The 19100-nt window shown below is 38.4% G+C and overlaps 2 protein-coding genes and 1 long non-coding RNA gene across 5 annotated transcripts in view; all 3 read right to left on the bottom strand.

The window, feature by feature from the left end:
* Window positions 1-11391, bottom strand: part of wdr7 (WD repeat domain 7) — a 114988-nt gene extending 103597 nt beyond the window's left edge. Inside the window, exons 1-8 of one of the 2 annotated variants that reach the window (XM_082141556.1) lie at window positions 11268-11391; window positions 7912-8083; window positions 6639-6745; window positions 6232-6310; window positions 5500-5674; window positions 4827-4903; window positions 4582-4704; window positions 1138-1283 (exon numbers count right to left, since the gene is read on the bottom strand). In XM_082141556.1, the coding sequence (XP_081997682.1) occupies window positions 1138-1283; window positions 4582-4704; window positions 4827-4903; window positions 5500-5674; window positions 6232-6310; window positions 6639-6745; window positions 7912-8070 (866 nt within the window). In that variant the 5' untranslated portion in view covers window positions 8071-8083; window positions 11268-11391. The remainder of the gene's footprint in view (window positions 1-1137; window positions 1284-4581; window positions 4705-4826; window positions 4904-5499; window positions 5675-6231; window positions 6311-6638; window positions 6746-7911; window positions 8084-11267) is intronic. The other variant, XM_082141557.1, reaches the window with a different exon arrangement.
* Window positions 11392-12723: 1332 nt separating this feature from the next.
* Window positions 12724-19092, bottom strand: LOC309478188 (vitelline membrane outer layer protein 1-like). The gene is made up of 4 exons (XM_082141799.1): window positions 18812-19092; window positions 17660-17796; window positions 15155-15268; window positions 12724-13108 (listed from the first exon to the last, which is right to left on the bottom strand). Exons 1-4 carry the CDS (start codon window positions 19010-19012, stop codon window positions 12925-12927), a joined length of 636 nt encoding a protein of 211 aa, XP_081997925.1. The 5' UTR covers window positions 19013-19092; the 3' UTR covers window positions 12724-12924.
* On the bottom strand, window positions 15275-17650 carry LOC309478225. Of its 2 annotated transcripts, none has more exons than XR_014198877.1 (3): window positions 17004-17650; window positions 16358-16931; window positions 15275-16218 (listed from the first exon to the last, which is right to left on the bottom strand). It is a non-coding gene; the product is annotated as an uncharacterized lncRNA (long non-coding RNA). The 2 variants fall into 2 exon arrangements; XR_014198878.1 differs by having other exon boundaries at window positions 15275-16624; window positions 16658-16931.
* Window positions 19093-19100: the final 8 nt, after the last annotated feature.

The following is a 19100-nucleotide window of genomic DNA, read 5'->3' as shown; positions in this document are numbered from 1 at the left end:
CTCAACTTTTCAGAATGCCTCAAGCACACCGCAGGTCATGTGACAAAAACCAATCAGCTTCGGCCTTTCCGTAACATCATCGAAAGCTCGGCAGTTCATGGTTGCATAGCAACGACAGACGCCACAGGAGCGCAAGCGCTTAGGAGACAGCGGCACGGCCGCGCTTTCCACACGTTTTTAGATGCAACATGTGAACGGCCTCTTGCAGAGTTGGCCAATAACAATATTTTTGTCATCCTTGATGAAATACTTCCACACATCTGACGTGTGGTGTCTGTTGGTGACGTTCACCATTTTTAATTAATTTATGGTTAATGGACGCTCGAGTAGTCGATTGTTTCCGACAGCGTCGACTAGTGGTTGAAGTAGTCGATCTATCGACTACTCGACTAGTCTATGCAAGCCCTAGTGTATGGTTGCATGATTCAGGGAGAACACATCTAATTGCGATTTTTCTGATTGAAAAAAAAAATTATTCAAACTGAGATTTAACAAATATATACCTCAATATAACTATAAAATAATAATTGTTATTATTTGTAGTAGTAGCAGTAGTAGAATAATAATAAAAAAATACATTAATTAAAATTAAATAAAAAAAACCAAGAATTGGTATATAATAAGCATTTCAATAATATTTAATAATAAAAATAACAATAATAATACAATATAACTAAAATTACAATACTAATATTTATGGCTGTTGGCGTTCTTAATTTCTTGATTTTCAAATGTTAAACCATTTTGGTGGAAAACCGCAGAAAGCCCTAATAGCTTCTCTTTTGTCGTCAACAACCCGTTTATAAGTGCTTTTTTATAACAAGATTTACTTTTTAATAACAAGACTTTGTTTATTGTTAATGACTTTGTCATTTTTATAGCGTTTTTACTGCAAATTGACTCTGAAAGCACTGGATCATAAGATGCTCACGCATAAATGAACACAGTGACGCGCTTCACTCTGAAACACGCAGTGCATATATTTAATTAAATCACAGCCTTTGCAACTTTATAACAAGCCATTTTGCAATTCTGGTTTTATTTGGATTATTAACACAGCGCCTAGTAATATGTGTTGTTGTGTGTTGCTGTGTGTTGCTGTGTGTTGTTGTGTGTTGTTGTGTGTTGCTGAGTTACCTGGCAGGTAATTTGTAAATGTAGCTGCAACCGTCTTCAGTCCATATTACGACTTTATCAGCAGCGATGAATTCTCCTCCGGCCCACGACTGATTGTTCTCGCTCGGGACCGAACACAGCAGGGAGAAATCACCCGCATCAAACACCTACAGCACAACACATGATAATAACTCAAACACAAGAGAAGCTCAAACTCCCAATCCCACAGCGCTCATAACTGCGGTTCTCATGGACATGCGGAAGCGGGAAAAACAATCCTGTATTATGAATGTTTAAGTCCAGACAGAGAGTTTGTTGAGGTCAATTTGTAGAGAAAGACCACAAGCCTGCACACATATATATTCAAACGCACATACCTATAGACTTAACATGTAATACGCATGTGCACGCCGTCTGCGTTTTCACATATTCGCGTTTTTGAAGTTTGCGCGGAGAAGATACATTTTTTTCTCTCGTTTTTTCCAAAATTATTCAACGCCTGCACCTTGGAACCTATTTCAGGGTTTGTGTTCTCGAACACCAAACACTGTTGTCGTGCAAATGAGCATCTGGAGCGCGTTAAGGGTTTTCTGTTAGAACGGTGTCGTGTTAGCGGACCCTAAGCTAATAACTAATGATCTTTGCAACGGAAGTGAATCAATCAAAACTAACTTTAGCTGGACAATAACTTTATTCTAGATCTGCTGTAAAGCCTAAACAATCTCTGTTACTGTAATCTCCTATTATCACTGTTACACCGTGTGCTAACTACACGTGACGCGACGTGCAATAAAATGCCTCTTTTCCATGTTAGTCAGAGTGTGTGTCCTATCCAGCCGCGACGGCGACACGCGACGATCCTATTTTAGAAGCGGTTTCTATTTTTCTGCGACGTCGCGCTGGAACATCAAACACAAAGTGTGGCGATGATAATCTCAGGTGCTGTTTATGTGCTTTATTTAAAGGAACCGTATGTAAGAAATGTATTTCAATTAATCATAAAATGGCCCTGATATGTCACTAGACATTAAGAAATCATGTTCATTTCAAATACTTATATCACTGACAACAGTAGTCCGGCCAGAATATTGTCATTTAAAAGTGAAGTTGCAGCCCTCAACAGATGTTGATGTTGTCATGTTGTGTTTTGGCCTGAAGCGCCACCCTCCACCTATCTACCAATCACAAAGTCAGTAGTGTTTCGGCATCCGGGTTGCCAGATCTGCTCTAGTTACCACAGCTATAGCAGCCTCCGTTCCTGCTGGATCCTGCAGCCTATCTGGCAACCTCGAGTCAGGGGGGAGGGGGAGGGGATACACCGCTCTACAGTCATTTGAAAGTGATTGCAGTACCAGTTTTGGCCACAATCTTACATACGGCTCCTTTAATGTTAAAAGTGTGTCATGTGACTCTGAATATCATTTAGTGCTCCAGCTTTGAAGCTGTAAAAGCAACAATGGATAATTCACCTCAGATCTTGAAATTAAACAAATGGAAACAAGAACGTTCAAACGGTGAACAAACAAGGGTATTATTTGACAAAGATTGTTTTAGTAACTGTTTTAGCCTGTGTATTTTAATGATGTTTAAATGGTGTAATATTTGTGAATTTGATTATGTTGCTGCTTATCCATTTTCTTGCGAGTGCTGTTAAGATTACTCTCTGGTGCTGCGAGACTCCGCCCACATGCTGTTCTGATTGGCTGACTCTGCCCACACGCTGTTCTGATTGGCTGACTCCGCCCACATGTTGCTCTGATTGGCTGTGGGTTTTGATTGATTTTGACGCAACTCGCAGTCGCGTCGTGTCAAGTGTGGACAGACAAATTCTTTGTCGCTGGAAACAGACGCGATGCGATAAGGTTAGGACACGGTGTCTTTGCCTTTTCTACCAATTAGGGGTGACCCCGAATAGTCGAAGATTCGATGCTTCGATAGGAGGAGCCTGATTCGAAAACCAATCTCACGGTCGAAATTTCGCAGAGGTGTTATGAAACGAGGATCATGCTACTTTGGCTATATGAGGGCGCTCAATGTCTGATTTCACATAAAACTAGCTTTTATGTCAATACGTTAATATTCAGCCTATTATGATAATGCTGTAGGCCTATATAAAAATGTGCAAAGAAAGAAGCTTTTAATAAATATTTTTTAACGTGCGTGAATAAATCCAAACACCCCGTGACAGATTTAAGTTTCACTTTCAATCCGTGACCGATAGAGGAGCGTCTTCGCGGCAAGGATTTAAATCTTTAATAATGTCTGGGATAAGAAAATCTAAAGTGTGGATGTACACCATCAGAAAGGATATTCTCCAAGGCTGGATTTAGCATCAGGAAAACCATGATCGCACTTCTGCCGGCCAACGTTAACATGTTTCACGCATAGACTGGGTTTCACGTTAGAATGTATTTTATCCGCGCGCACAATTTGAAAAGACTCCAACGGACAGACAGAGTGAAAGACTTTCAGGATTTGTTCTCTCGATCAGGTACAAGTGATTTCAAAACTTTTCAGCCGGTTCTAATTTTATTTTTGGATGCTGTGAACATTTTTAGCTAAAAAGACTGCCTCTCCAGTTTAGCATTTATTGTTGTTTCAGTTAAAAAGACAAAGTTGAAAATTCTGGCTACTATCGTTATTTTAATAATTTCTTTATTTTTATTTTATTTATTAATCTGTCAGGGTTATCTAATCTAACTATTTGTGGCTTGTGTTTTGAATATATGTTCCCCTGCACTTTAGGCATTTTGCACACATTTGCTCCTCATCTTGTGACTTGATTCTGATTTATTTCGTTTTGTATTTTTATTTATTAGAAAGGTATATTCTGTTCTAATTTAATTTAGTAAATTAATTGTTTATTTTTTCGGTGCATCGATGTTGTGCTGTAGGCTGGCCTGCTCGCACAGGTAATTTAGCCGATTTAATTTGATTTGCATGTGAAATGCAAATCTGCAGTGTGGCCTTTCTGGAGTTATTTATGTTATTTCTTAGTTTTATTGATCAAAAATGTTTTTATACATTTTCTTCTATATCTTTGTGTGATTTTCTGTACATCGCGGCTTTGAAACGTTAAAGCCCCGCCCCCAGCCCCACACACATGATTCGACTATTAGTCGACTATAGGCAAGACATGACGATTCTGATTCGACTATGAAAATCCATAGTCGGGGACAGCCCTTCTACCAATCATATCAAAACTTCACTTAATGAAAAGCGCCGCTCATTCTTGAGCACCATTCTCCAGTTTTTCCGTTTTACTTCACAACAGCTGTTGGCTGCTTGTTAACAGACCTGAGAGTTGATTACCGAAGGCGATGGAGGGGTTTAAGATTTCCTCACTACAGATAAAATGAGATTTTGTAAGACAGGATAAGAATCCTAAATCCACACGGTGTAAAGCTGCTGTGAAACGATCTCTACTCTTAAAAGCGCGATGTAAATGAAGGTGACGTGACTCACCCTCCAGTACTTGGAGCAAACCACCAGCAGCGAGAGCTGAGTGAACGTGCAGAAGGAGATACTCTGACAGCCCTGACAGTATATCGGCTTCGACTCTTCCTCAAACACCGGGTCCAGATCCTGCTGAACACACACACATCGTTTCCAGCTGGACACACTGCATTTTCTCGGTGTAGGAAACATGAATTCTGCCCATCTACACAGGATTAGTGTGTTTATTGACATGTAGGGTTGTGTTCGTTCACCTGCATTCTGCTGACGTCAGCGGTGATGATCCACACCTTGAGAATACCAGTGACAGACACGGCCACCACTGTGTCCTCTGGAACACACACACACACGTTTGTTTCACTATATTAGTGGATGTTGCATAGACTTTCATTGATTTTATATCAGCTTAATGATATTTTATGTTTAATGATATTTAATGACCGCTAAACCACTCCATCACAGAAACATGTGAAAAACACTCGATTTAAATATAAACATGTTTTGGCCGATTTATGAGGATTTTTAACTAGTAAGAACCTGTAAAATGTCCTCACTAGACGGTTGTCATAATATTTCACTATGTGTTTCACACACAACATACTCACTCACTCACTCACACACATACACATTCTCACACTCTCTCTCTCTCTCTCTCAAACACACACACTCTCACTCTCTCTCTCTCTCTCTCTCTCTCACACACACACACTCACTCTCTCTCTCTCTCTCTCTCACACACACACACACACACACACACACACACACACACACACACACACACTCTCTCTCTCTATCTCTCTCTCTCTCTCACACACACACACACACTCCCCCCTCTCTCTCTCTCTCTCTCACACACACTCTCTCTCTCTCTCTCTCTCTCTCTCTCTCTCTGACCCTGAAATGCATCATGGGAACGGCAGCCGGTACCTTGCGTGCGGTGCGAGCGAATGATGCTCATGGAACTGATCCAGTCGGGAGAAATCTTGGACACGAGCGAGTAAAGGACCTCCAGACTGGTGGCATCCACCACCAGGATTTCTGGGTAATGTCCGTGGCACAGGAGACGTCCCTCCCTCTGTGTGCCGATGGTGAACTGATAAAACTGCAGAAAGGAGAGAAAGAGTTTCATGAAAAATGATTCATAACTAAATGTTTTATTTTTTTGTAATTCTAAAAATGTATGGTTTGCGTTAGTCTGTAGTATTTTAAATACACTAGTATCGATCAAAAGTTTTTAATGTTTTTGAAAAGAAGTCTCTTCTGCTCACCAAGGCTGCATTTATTTTATCCCAAAAAAAATAAAAAAAATTAAAAGAGCTGTTTTCTATGTGAATATATTGTAAAATGTTATTTATTTATGTGATCAAAGGTTTAAACAATAGATGTTTTTGGTGACCTCTTTCACTTTATTGACTACTGTTATGTTCTTTTTGTCAAAATATCTATTACTTCAGAACACAGTTGTTTCATGTATTGCTCCTAGTATTTTGCTTGTTGGCCTTATTATGATGTTGGAGTATTTTCTATATGTAAACAGTATATAGTATGTCCTCATTTAGTGTGTATGTGTGTGTGTGCGCGCGTGTAACTGTGTGAGTGAGTGAGTGAGTGAGTGAGTGAGTGTGTGTGGGTGCGTGCCTGTGTGTGTGTGTGTGTTACCTGTATACCAGTGTGAGCACAGGCCAGTTTGGTGAACTCAATGCAGCGTCCATCACTGACGTCCCATAAACACATTTCCCTGTGACAAATTATACACATCAAACAATTAATGTGCAGAAAACTTGTCACATATAAAATAATGTCACATGTAAAATAATGTCACATTTCACCGTCTAAACACGTTGTTATCTTAGAATGTGTTCAGACTTGTAGTTCGGTTCTCTTGGTTCTTTTATATAGAATATTATACTAGTACGCTTAGCGATCACACTGTCATTTTTAAGAACCTAAAGATACAAAACAAAATAAATGCTGTGAACACACCCTTACAGTACTTAAAGAGCCCATGACAAACACAAACACAAACACAAACACACACACACACACACACACACACTCTCTCTCACCCGTTCTCGGAGGCGCTGACGAGGTATTGTTTGTCACTTCCAGCGCTGGCCTTGGACAGACAGGTGACGGAGGCCGTGTGTCCAAACAGCAGAGCGCGGGGATTGATCTAAACACACACACACACTCATCAAATAACACTGAGCGTTTATTAGAGCTGCGCGCTTGATACTTTCTGAATAGACAACTAAACAAAATAACATGTCCTTTACTCAAGGTTCTGACTAAATGTTAATTTCCGCTATTTAAACAATATTTTATTAATTTTACTTTTTTTGTTTTAAAAAAATCAGTTTAAATGATGATTCAATGACTCACTCATAAAGACTTCACTTGTTTTATTACTGGATAAATCAGCGTTTTAAAACGAAATTCTTGAATGAATCGTCATTCTTTTCTCTTCTCTTATACTCTATATCTATTTTTTAGACTAAACTGGGAAGGGTCACAGCACTTACATATTGTTGTCCTGGCGTTAGTTTAACTGCTTCTATTGTTCTCCTTATTTGTATTTGGATAAAAGCGTCTGGTGAATGATTAAATGTAAATGTAAATAAATAAATCAATGACTCACTCATAAAAACTTCACTTATTTCATTACTAGATGATTCAGTGTTTTTGAACGAATCTAACGAATAAATGATTCAATGACAAACACATTTTAACAGTCACTTGTCGCCACCTACTGGTGTAATGATGTAATTGATACAATCTTTATTTGAAGCATCAAGTTACTTTCTAAAAGTGATTTACTCTATTTTGATCGCTACCACAGACATCAGGGTTTATATCTGAACTATAATCTTTTATTCCAGTGCTTCTGTGATAATATGAATGATTGTAAGACAGAAATAATGAAACTGTGTGGTTGAAAAGGCTGTTTCATATCTATACATGACAACGGCTCTCTCTGGATCAGAACGCAGATCTGAATCATTGTCATTTAGGAATGAGACTGAATGGGTGTTTGAATTGAGATCACGATCTTTTAACGTTTAGTCGTGCAGCTCTAGCGTTGTTTATTAACCTTCATGACGTTCTAAACCAGACTGACTTTCTTTATTCCATAGGACAGAAAAAAAAAGAGATCTTAGGAAGAACGTCCGAGCTTCTGTTTTCACCTTTACTTTCATTGTGTGAAAGAAAGAAAGTCATACAGGTTTGGAACGACACGAAGGTGAGTGATCGATGTCAGAATGTCCCTTTTTGTGTGAACGATCCCTTCAAATGAAAAAAAAAAAAAAAGACATGCGCGACCTCGCTGTGACCTCTCACCTCCAGCTCTGAGGTCATGTCCCAGATGCAGATCTGCCCATCATGGCAGCCGGTGATGATGGTGGCCAGATCATCCATCACCAGCAGGCTGGAGATACAGTGAGTGGGAGCATTACGGCCCCACAGAACTATGGGTAATACCAGACTGTTTCCTGACATGTTCTCTGCGATACTGAAGAGAGAGAGAGCAAAAGGAAACAGTGATCAGACACAGTCATTGACGGAAATTCTCAAAACACACAAAAAAGAGGAACTAGTAGAGAAAAAAGCCCAGGTGAAAACAAAAGGCCTGGTCATACTTAGAATAGTATGAGAATTATTATTTTTAATAACTCGTACTAGAGAATAATAATCAAAATAATTATTTTAATATATAATATCATTGTTTTATAATGAATAGAATACAATTATTTATACAAAAAATGCACGCAATAATTTAACAATGTTTTCTTTACAATATTTTAAAAAGATATAGCAATTATATAAACTCTTTCAGTTCATAAAAGTGAATAAAACTGTTGCCTGCTTTCATTTAAAGCAGGATAATCCAGAATAGGCTTTATAGTCAATGAATTCTTACAAAAATTACATACTTTTCAATAAATTATAGCAGGCAACAGTTTTATTCAGACATTTAATTAAGGACATTTAAAAAGAAATTGTAGATTTTCTGTTAAATATCAAACAGAAAGAGTTCATATAATTGATATATCGTTTGTTGTAAAGAAAATCTAAAAATATCTAAAATGTTGTCAAGAAAATATTATTAAATTATTGCATGCAGTTTTTTTTTTTTTTTTACAAAGTTTTATTGTTAAAATAATTATATTTTAGTGTTTTTTTAAACAATTCTTGCTTGTAGTTTACAGAATTTGAGCATGTCAAAGAAAACAATGGAAAAATGTTTCATTTATAATGTGTTTCTGATATTTATGATAAAATAACTTATTTATGACACTCATTGGATATGTTTGGCCTGGAGTAGCACACTAGCATACTCATACTGTACTACTCCTGCAGTAAACCGCATGTATATACTGTCAGAACACAAATACTATAGAGTACACGACATATAAGGACAGAGAGCGTGTTTCTAACTAGAGCAAACGAACAGATCATTAGAGTTTCACTGGGATTTAGTCACGATTGACAAACATCACAGATTAACCTCAAACTGACATTAAAATCAATATCCATCACTTATACACAACACACAGAAGTTGCCAAGTTCACATGAATGATGATGGGTTCAACAGACAGTGACATCTGACCTCTATGTGATATTAAAGTGGAGCACAATTGTAGATTGAACTGGTAATTAAAATCACACCAGAATAAAATCGAAGCAGAATTCAGACGGACACAGTGTGCTTGTTATGTAACGTACAGATAAACGGACATCAATGCTACTATTGAACACTTTTATAAGTGCTAGTCCAATAAAACACGACAAAACAAGCTTTTAACATTCACCAGGGCTGCTAATTTCCGTTTGCATAATGGAAAAGACAGCACTTGATCCAGCAATACTAACACTTTCTCTACTATTCTATTCTAATCTGTTCTATAATAATAATAATAATAAAAATAAAATTTTACAATTTTAAGATTAACATTTACTGCGTTAGATTAAACTGAGAAGGGTCACAGCACTTACATATTGTTGTCCTACTGTTAGTTTCACTGCTTCTATTGTTCTCATTTGTAAATCGCTTAGGATAAAAGCGTCTGCTAAATGAATAAATGGAAATGGAAATGGAAAATAAACCAGATTTATTCAGATATACAGAACCGTAACCCAAGATCATGTGTATCAGCGATAATAAGACAAGAAACTGTTTTATAAAACATTTCAGAATTAAATTACAGCATTGTTCAATGAACACAGATCACCTTCAATTTAAATTCAATTGTTCTGTCCATATTGCAATAAATACAATGCAGATCATTCTCAACATTAACGAATTAAAACACACACACACACGTATATAAAACTGGCTCGCTTTACCTGACATGTTTGGGTCTCCTCAAATTAAACCTGAGCCGACGAAACACGCGTTTAATTTTCACTACATGAACCAACTTCATCCTGAAACTATTCCTCTGCCGATTTAGAAAGAATGATGTGTTTTTCCTGACGCCGCCGTCGCTCTCGGTCTGTCTGACACACTCACTACAGCAGACGAATCAAACCAAACCCTCTCAAAGTAATCAATGCACAGCACAACCAATGAATTCACAAGCTTTCTGATCCTTCTGAAAGTCAACAACACACACACAGAACATCACTAGACTCATGTGTTGTGATATCAGCCAATATATGTTGAGATTATGGCCTATATACTTTCAGGGAAATTTGAGTAAGATGTTCCATGCCATGCTAGCATGATGTAATGCTTTTCTAACATATGACATGTTATACACAATCAAATAAAACCCTTAATAAAGGTAATAACCATATTAATAAACAAAACAAACTGCTGAGAATGCAAATCCATTATAAAACATATCAAATGTGATCATGTGCCATTAAACATTTTGATTGACGCATAAGTGACATTAATATCATGGGCTGCTATGAATACAATCACATCTAACATAAAAGTTTGTAAACATAAATGTGTGTGTGTGTGTGTGTGTGTATGATTATATATATATGTGTGTGTGTGTGTGTGTGTGTGTGTGTGTGTGTGTGTGTGTGTGTGTGTGTGTGTGTGTGTGTGTGTGTGTGTGTGTGTACACACACACACACACACACATTCATATATATTCAGTCTGGGCCTACAAATACTTACTGTATGGATCAAACATGCACGGTGGGACTATCTGATGTTGGACTGACCAATGGCTGATTAGCAAACATGTTTCAAAACAATCATTACTGTTGGAAATTGCTATTCTTTTAGTGGCACAGAAATGACACACTTTTACTAGTTTTACTATCATGTTCATGTCTGTCAGCACACTGACCATAAGCAGCGGATATTATTCATATAATTGGACTGAAAATAACCTGTGTGTATATTTTGAGCTAGAAAAAACTGTTAATAGTGAACATGAATATATTGTGTATGTATAGTGTGTTTGTAGATGTGATATACACGAATATGTGTGGCTATATGTTTGTGTGTAGTGTTTGTGGACATACATATGGATTCTGTTCTCTGCATTATGTGTTCATTGTGCATATGAATGTACTTTAAATGATGTCAGTGTGTTTGTTTGTGTAGAAATATCGTGTGTATATTGACCTCTGGCCCGTTCATCAGTGTGTTATCATCATTATTATACGACAGCGCGTCACTATCAGTGTCCGGTTGTGTGACAGACTGAATGTCGGTGTGTGTTTTACTCACCGGAGCCGGTCTTTATCGTCTCATGTTCGTTATTCCGTTTATTTTATGAAAATATCGCAGCGACGCGCGTTGATTCCGCACCGGATCGCTGATCAGCTGACAGGAGCACGCTCGTGCGTGATTGCGTCACGTCGGTGACGTCACCCTCCACGGCCTCCGCTGTGTCTGTTTGTTACACTAAACAACTGAGAAACGACGAAATGATTGTGTCTTTAGACTACATATTATTTAACAGCTTATTGTACTACTGTAAACATTCTAATATGTTTAAATCAGAAATACATATCTAGTTGATTAGAGGTAAATATTCACATATTTTCATGAATATTTTTGCAGACATTTTAAGGAAATACATTCAGTTTCATACAGAGAAAACTGTTGTATATTTTGTGAAACATCCAAGTTACATCTGAAACAGTTTTGTGTCACAGGTAATCATTTATAAGATGAAGAATAAATGCGAAATATTAGATCAAAAGATGACAGAATCACATTAATATGATTAATTTGTAATTAAATGTGTTTACATTAATAATTAAAAAATATTTAGTAGGCCTGCAAATGCAAACATCAAAAAGTTCAAACAGAGATCTTGTAGGTTTTTAGATGTACCGAGAGTAATTTTGACTGTTGAGTTCAAAGATCCTGCAGGAGGCGCAAGTACATCATTAAACCCCTGACATTGTGACATTTCAATGTTTTTTCAAAATTAATTGAGTTGCAAAAGTTTTTGAACATCACATTGCAATATTACTACATAGAACTATATAGCCTAGAACTATATAGAAGTAGAAACCTACTCCCCATTTGCAAACAAATTCGCGCCAATTCGAGTTCTCTCGCGTTCAAATCTGTTAACTGTCGTTCTGACTGACATCATGACTGCCAACCGACAACCGTACCAGAGATATTCACCTCAGAGAACCAGACTATTGTATGTCTAAATATACGGCACGACTTTTGCATAATTTCCTTAAAACATTTTGTGTTCAATGCCATAAGAGCGAGAGGGACATCTTCATAAGTTTTGTTATTTTATGTTCAGAAAAAAAGAACGAAGGTCATGCACGGCTTTAGACAAGAGCAACACGGTGAGTAAAAACAATTAGGCCTAACGTTACTTATTATTATTTTTTAGTAACCTTATACTCAAACCTATGGAAGTCTGCTATTTCTGCCACATAACAAAAATTATTCTTTGGTAAATCGTAATTATTACTTAGTGTGTCATAATTAAGATTTACCAATGCTCAGTTTTCCTTTTGTGGTGGAAATGGGCTTTCATAGAACCAAGACCATAACTTTAAGAACTGACCAATGAAGAAACACTCAATATACAGTACTTCATTCACATTTTTAATGTCTTTTCACAGAATCACATGTAGTAATTTCATAGAAATGTAGGCTATTTCCTAGACTGATGACTAGTAGTCACAAACGTGAGGAAACTCTTCAGTATGTTCAAGATCTTTTAATATTGGATGTTGCTGATGTTCTCATTGTCGTCCATAAAATGTGAAAAAAAAAATCATAATTATAATAAAAAAAAATCTGCTCAATTCATTCCGCCCAGTTTAGCACTACTTGAATATATGGTTTACTGGTCATATATTTAATAATTCCACCAAATATTTTTTTTCTGAAACAAGCATTCAGTTCAATCACAGCAGAACATGCGCACATCATTGAGGGCCGTGTCGTCTCCGACTCCCTGCGGTTGCTCCACCATCGTCTCGATGCCACAGATTCCTTTTCCTCCACACGTCTCACTCCAGTCGCCCCAAGTGCCCCACGACATCCCAGATCCTTGCAGTAGTTCTGCATTTCCACTGCAGTTGAACCTGGTGAAAATTCAGCAAGACTACAGTGTCAGTCCTGTTTGGACAGCTATTGTTCTGTTAGTACCCCCAGGGGCCCCTGGGCACTGAAGCTCATGGGCCCCCCTCCCCTACCTGACAACCCCACACACACACACACACACACACAATACTAAGGCCCACCAGGTGTGGGATTTGACATGCCAATAACTATTGGTCAAAAGCTGAATGATTAGTTCACAAGACAATGATAAAAAAATTAAATTAAATTCTTTAAAGTAGGGCTGCACGATTTGGGAAAAATGTCATATTACGATTATTGAGGTCAATATTGCGATTGCGATATAATAAACAAATGGTTTCATGTGTCAACTTGCTTGGTTCTCAAGTGAAATGCACACACAGATTAGTGATAATGCTGAAATGTGTATTTCTCGACTCAAACTAGCAACAACAACTAAATGCACTGTGTTTTCAAATTAAAATAATATTTTTTACAAAATGAAATATTGACATCTTTGCAAACTTGTTATTTGTCTCAATAATACAATAGTAAAAAAATAAATGTCATATTTACCAGGCCCTTACTGTCTAATAGGAAGACCTAGGACATATATACTGATGTTGAATAAAGTTATCAAAAAGTCTGCACTGCATAAATTATAAATTATACTAATCCTTATTAAAGCTAAAAACGTTCTTTAGTCAAGAGCAGTGAGTCATTTCTCTGTTCTCTGTTGTTCTTTGATTAACTTTACTGACAGAAAGCTTTATTGGTTGCTGTCTCTTTAAGACCAGCCGCTGCTGACAGAGACGCTGATCTCACACGCCCTCGTTCTCTCACACCTCTTCACATTCATCATAAGACTGCTCTTATGTTACGAAGATACTCGACAAAAAAACGGACATTTTGGCATAATTGTGTGTGTTATTGTAAGTTCAAGCACGAAAGAGAGCTGAGAGAATCTAGTGTGCTGTCTGTGCGCACGATACTTGTCGTGTCTTTCTCTCTCTCTGTGTGTGTCAGTCACACTTTTGTCTCGTCGCACATGAATTGTTTAAAAGCATTTGCATGAATAAGAGCGGGATCATATAATGTAATATACACTTTTTTTTTTATTCTGATTGGATAATTATCAAGATCGAGGCCAAGCCTTGTGTATACTATTTTTATGTAGCGCACACAAAAAAAACTCAGATCACGGAGGGCCCCTCTCTGCGCAAGAGCCCCTGGGTACGTGCCCAGATTGCCCATATGGTATCCGGCCCTGTTGTTTATGCTTGTTAAGTTTTGAGAGTGACAACCAGAACTGTCTTTTGAGACAACTGTCCAGTCCACTATTAAAGTCCCCCTGTAATCAATAATTGTATCCCTTGAAACTCACATTTAATCAAAGTGACATATTTAAAAGTTTTTTCCTTGAATGTCTTAAAATATCTTGAATGTAACTCTTGTCTCAGTAAGTATACGCAGTTCTATGAATATGCAAATAAGCCCCGCCTCCACTCACTCAGCTCAGAGATCACACGTTAATCTGATTGGTTACAAGGTAGTTTGTGACGTCAGAAACACCAGCGATTTCAAAGCGTGTGTTTGAGACTGTCTTTGGTTCACTGCAGTTTTAACGAAAAATACTTATGAACGTGTATGAATTTACACATGGTTTGTCTTAAAGCATATTAAAAACACCACATAGACACATAAACAACATTAAAAGCTGGATTTTCACCACAGGGGGACTTTAATAATAAAGGTTCTTTATTGGTATCCATGGTTCCATGAAAAACCTTTGAATATCATTGGAACCTTTCCATTGCAGAGAAGGTTATTTATAGTGGAGGAAAAAGTTCTTTTGAGAACCCATAATGGTTCTTCTTCTGCATCGCTATGGAAAAAAAACCCTTTGGAACCTTTATTTAGGCTACTTGTAGTGTGTTTTGTTGTTAAATAACTCTTGGTCACTTGATATCTGTGTCAGATGAGCCTCATGCAGTGACATGTTTATGCAGCTTGTTATGGAATGCTGTTATGATTTCAAAATAAGTTTTAAATTAAAATAAAATCATCACCTGATATTGTTTGCAGCCGTGTCGTCCCAGGTCCCTTGATAGGGTTCCACTCTCAGCTGGAAAGATGTCAGGAGTCCTTTCGAGCACCATTTTATATCTGACCATTTACCCCAGCTGAGGAAAGAATGTGATAAGGAACATTAATGATTTAACCAGTTATCTGTGAGATTATAGGGGTCCTATGCTTATTTCCATGTTCAGCTGTGTGTAATCTTGCTGTTTGAGAATGAAAAAGTAGGCAAAGGGAGTTATTTACAGTTAACTTTTACAGTTCCTCCTGAACCAAAACAATGAGCTTATGCTGCCACGCCATAACTACCATAATTACGAGATGGCAACCCATGATGTTCTCCCTGGAGCGGTTCACTTCCTCAGACTAATGCATTTTTATGTCAACACTATCAACGCTGAAATGGATCTGCAGCAGTCAGGCTGTAGAACTAGAGGTCTGTAAGTTGTTTACGTTCATTATTATTGTAATGTTATTAGAGCTGTGAATTGTCACTGGTCTCACGACTCAATTCGATTATGATTATCATGTCAACGATTCGATTCGATATCGCGTGATTCGCATTGCATCCTCACTTTTCAATATTACTGCACATGCCTACATTTTCATCAATGAATACAAGCAGTCAAATATAAACTCCCTTTTTATTTTATATATTCCAAGAAAGTACACTTCCTACATCCACAAAACATCAAACACAACTTTAAGTCTGAACACAGCAGACAACAGGACTATTTAGATTAAACACTGTAAATACTAAAAGTGCATGAAACTGTCAAGTGTACTTAAGCTACAATAACGCTCGGATGCACACACACTCGCACTTGACTCGAGCACTCACACACACTCGCACGTACATGCACCCATGCAGCCTTACAAACACACACACACTCGCACTTGACTCAAGCACACACACACTCAGACATTACATGTACACACACGCATGCAGCCTTGCACGCACACACACACTCGCACTCGACGCACACACACACTCGAATGTACATGCATGCATGCAGCCTCGAACACACTCGCATGCACACACACTCGCACTTGACTCGCGCACTCACACACACTTGCACGTACATGCACCCATGCAGCCTTACAAACACACACACACTCGCACTTGACTCACGCACACACACACTCAGACATTACACGTAAACACACGCATGCAGCCTCGCACGCACACACACACTCGAATGTACATGCATGCATGCAGCCTCGAACACACTCGCATGCACACACACTCGCACTTGACTCGCACACTCACACACACTCGCACGTACATGCACCCATGCAGCCTTACAAACACACACACACTCGCACTTGACTCACGCACACACACACTCAGACATTACACGTAAACACACGCATGCAGCCTCGCACGCACACACACACTCGAATGTACATGCATGCATGCAGCCTCGAACACACTCGCATGCACACACACTCGCACTTGACTCGCACACTCACACACACACACTCGCACGTACATGCACCCATGCAGCCTTGCAAACACACACACACTCGCACTTGACTCACGCACACACACACTAAGACATTACACGTACACACACGCATGCAGCCTCGCACACACACACACACACACTCGAACTCGACACACACACACTCGAACTCGACGCACACACACACTCGAATGTACATGCATGCATGCAGCCTCGAACACACACACACTCGAACTCGACGCACACACACACTCGAATGTACATGCATGCATGCAGCCTCGAACACACTCGCATGCATTAACTCACGCACGCACACTCACACTTGACTCGCGCACACACACGGATGCAGCCTCGCACGCACACACACTCGCACTCGACGCACACACACTCGAATGTACATGCATGCATGCAGCCTCGAACACACTCGCATGCACTAACTCACGCACGCACACTCGCACTCGCACTTGACTCGCGCACACACACACACTCGCACGTACACGCACGGATGCAGCCTCACACGCACGCACATGCACATGCGAGAATGTGGCGAATGGCGTCAGAGAAATGTCAATAGGCTATGATCGATTATGGTCTATTACTCCATTGATGTAGAATCGTGATGTAGATCAAAATGCAACGATTAATTTCAACTTACTTAAATGTTATGTGCTTTGAACATGAGGTAATTTAACGCCATCTCTCGTCTCCTGACAGTTGCTAACTTGCTATTGCTAGCCTCTCTGAAATTGCCTACCCTACCTTTAAGATGTAAGCTTAATGGTGGTGACATTGAAGTTATGTGATTCAAGTATTATTTAGCTTTTTACTTGTGCCGACTGTATTCAGGCTTCAAAGTTCATGAAAGTTGTGTTCAATTTTGAAGATTATCATGATGAACAAAACATAAGAAGTGACAGATTTGAAGCGATCTACATTGGCAGCAACATGGCCAGCAATACTCTCTATATAGGCAGCTCGTTAGGTTTTGCTATCAGCTTCTCTGTATTATGTCCAGTTCAAACGCGTCACCTTCCTACGTCGGATTGAACTGTGGCGTAGTCGTGGTACGGGCCTGATGAGCTTTTGGACGGGTCGATGCAGTGAAGGCGAATCCCATTGAGCGCTGTGTTATCACCAACCAGCAGAGATTCCCACATACCTGCCACCTTCAGGAAAACATCAGTTTAGAGCAGTGTTATTAACTTAAACTAAAAAAGAAACTAATTAAACTGACTAAAATACACAACATGTAATCGAAAATATAAAGACTTTAAATATTAATAAATACTATATTTAAGATACTAAATTAACATTGGTTTAGAGCTGGGCGATAGAATATTTTACATATGGCGTCATTATAAATTATTTGCTATATTTATAAAGTATGTATGCGGGTAAAGTTGGCTATACGTACAGTATAATAGTTGTCAGTTGAAGTGAGTAAATCATTTTACGCTTACAGTGTTTGTGTGTCAATTACGCATTTTGGTTGTATCACAAAATGTAGTTGAACAGCAGTTGAACACATGAGAACTTGATTAGTATGGCATAATACAAAATGCATATTGTATACACTGCAAAAGAATTATCTAAACATTCGTAATTCAAGATGCATTTAATGGAGAAGCCAAATGACTGAAGAAAATAAGTCGTGTTTTTTGAAAAATGTATTAAAATTAACTTTTTAAATTAAATTAAATTAAAATTAAGCTTAATATCAAGAACTAAAATCTGCCAGTGTGAAAAATAATCTATTTTTCCTTTGAATTAAGATATTTTTCTGACTCCATTGGCAGATGTTTTTTTCTCACTTCATTTTGATACTTTTTTCAGAAAACAAGTCAAGACTTAACATCTGCCAGTGTGAAAAATAACTTAACATCTTGCGTCTCTAGTAAATGCATTTGACGAAGACAAAAATACTGAAGAAGATTTTTTTTTTTTTTTTTTCAGTGTAACTGCAAAACTTCTTTAGTCAAGAAAGGCAACTTTGGCATTTAGTATTGGTTAACATTAACATTAACCAGTAGTCTGCATGACCTAGATAAGATTGCATCAGCCAAAAGACAAATTAATTTTGATAACATCATAATAATCACTTATAACCGCAATAATCGTTCAGGGATTGAGGAAAGTAAATAGAGTCCATTTTGTTTAGTCATAGTGGTGATAGTTACTGACCTTAAGACTGAACCCTGCGACGTACATTCCAGTCGGACATATTTCCTTCTGCCCCCACGTGCCCCATCTCATCCCGTTATGGACCCTCAGCACTGATCTGACGGGTCTGCTAACGGAGCGCTCGAAGCGTCTCTCTGTGCTCACGTACGGCCCGAAAACAGCCAGCAGAGAAATCAACGTCAGGGGAAGAATTCTGGACATGTTTGAGGGCCGTCCTGATGTCTTCTGCTGGAGCCCAGAGCAGATGTGTGTGTGTGTGTGTGTTGGTTCCTCTGTGGGAAGCTCACTG

The sequence above is a fragment of the Leuciscus leuciscus genome, assembly GCF_965113295.1.
Source record: "Leuciscus leuciscus genome assembly, chromosome: 16".
Lineage (NCBI taxonomy): Eukaryota > Metazoa > Chordata > Actinopteri > Cypriniformes > Leuciscidae > Leuciscus > Leuciscus leuciscus.
This window is presented reverse-complemented; position numbering and strand designations above follow the sequence as displayed.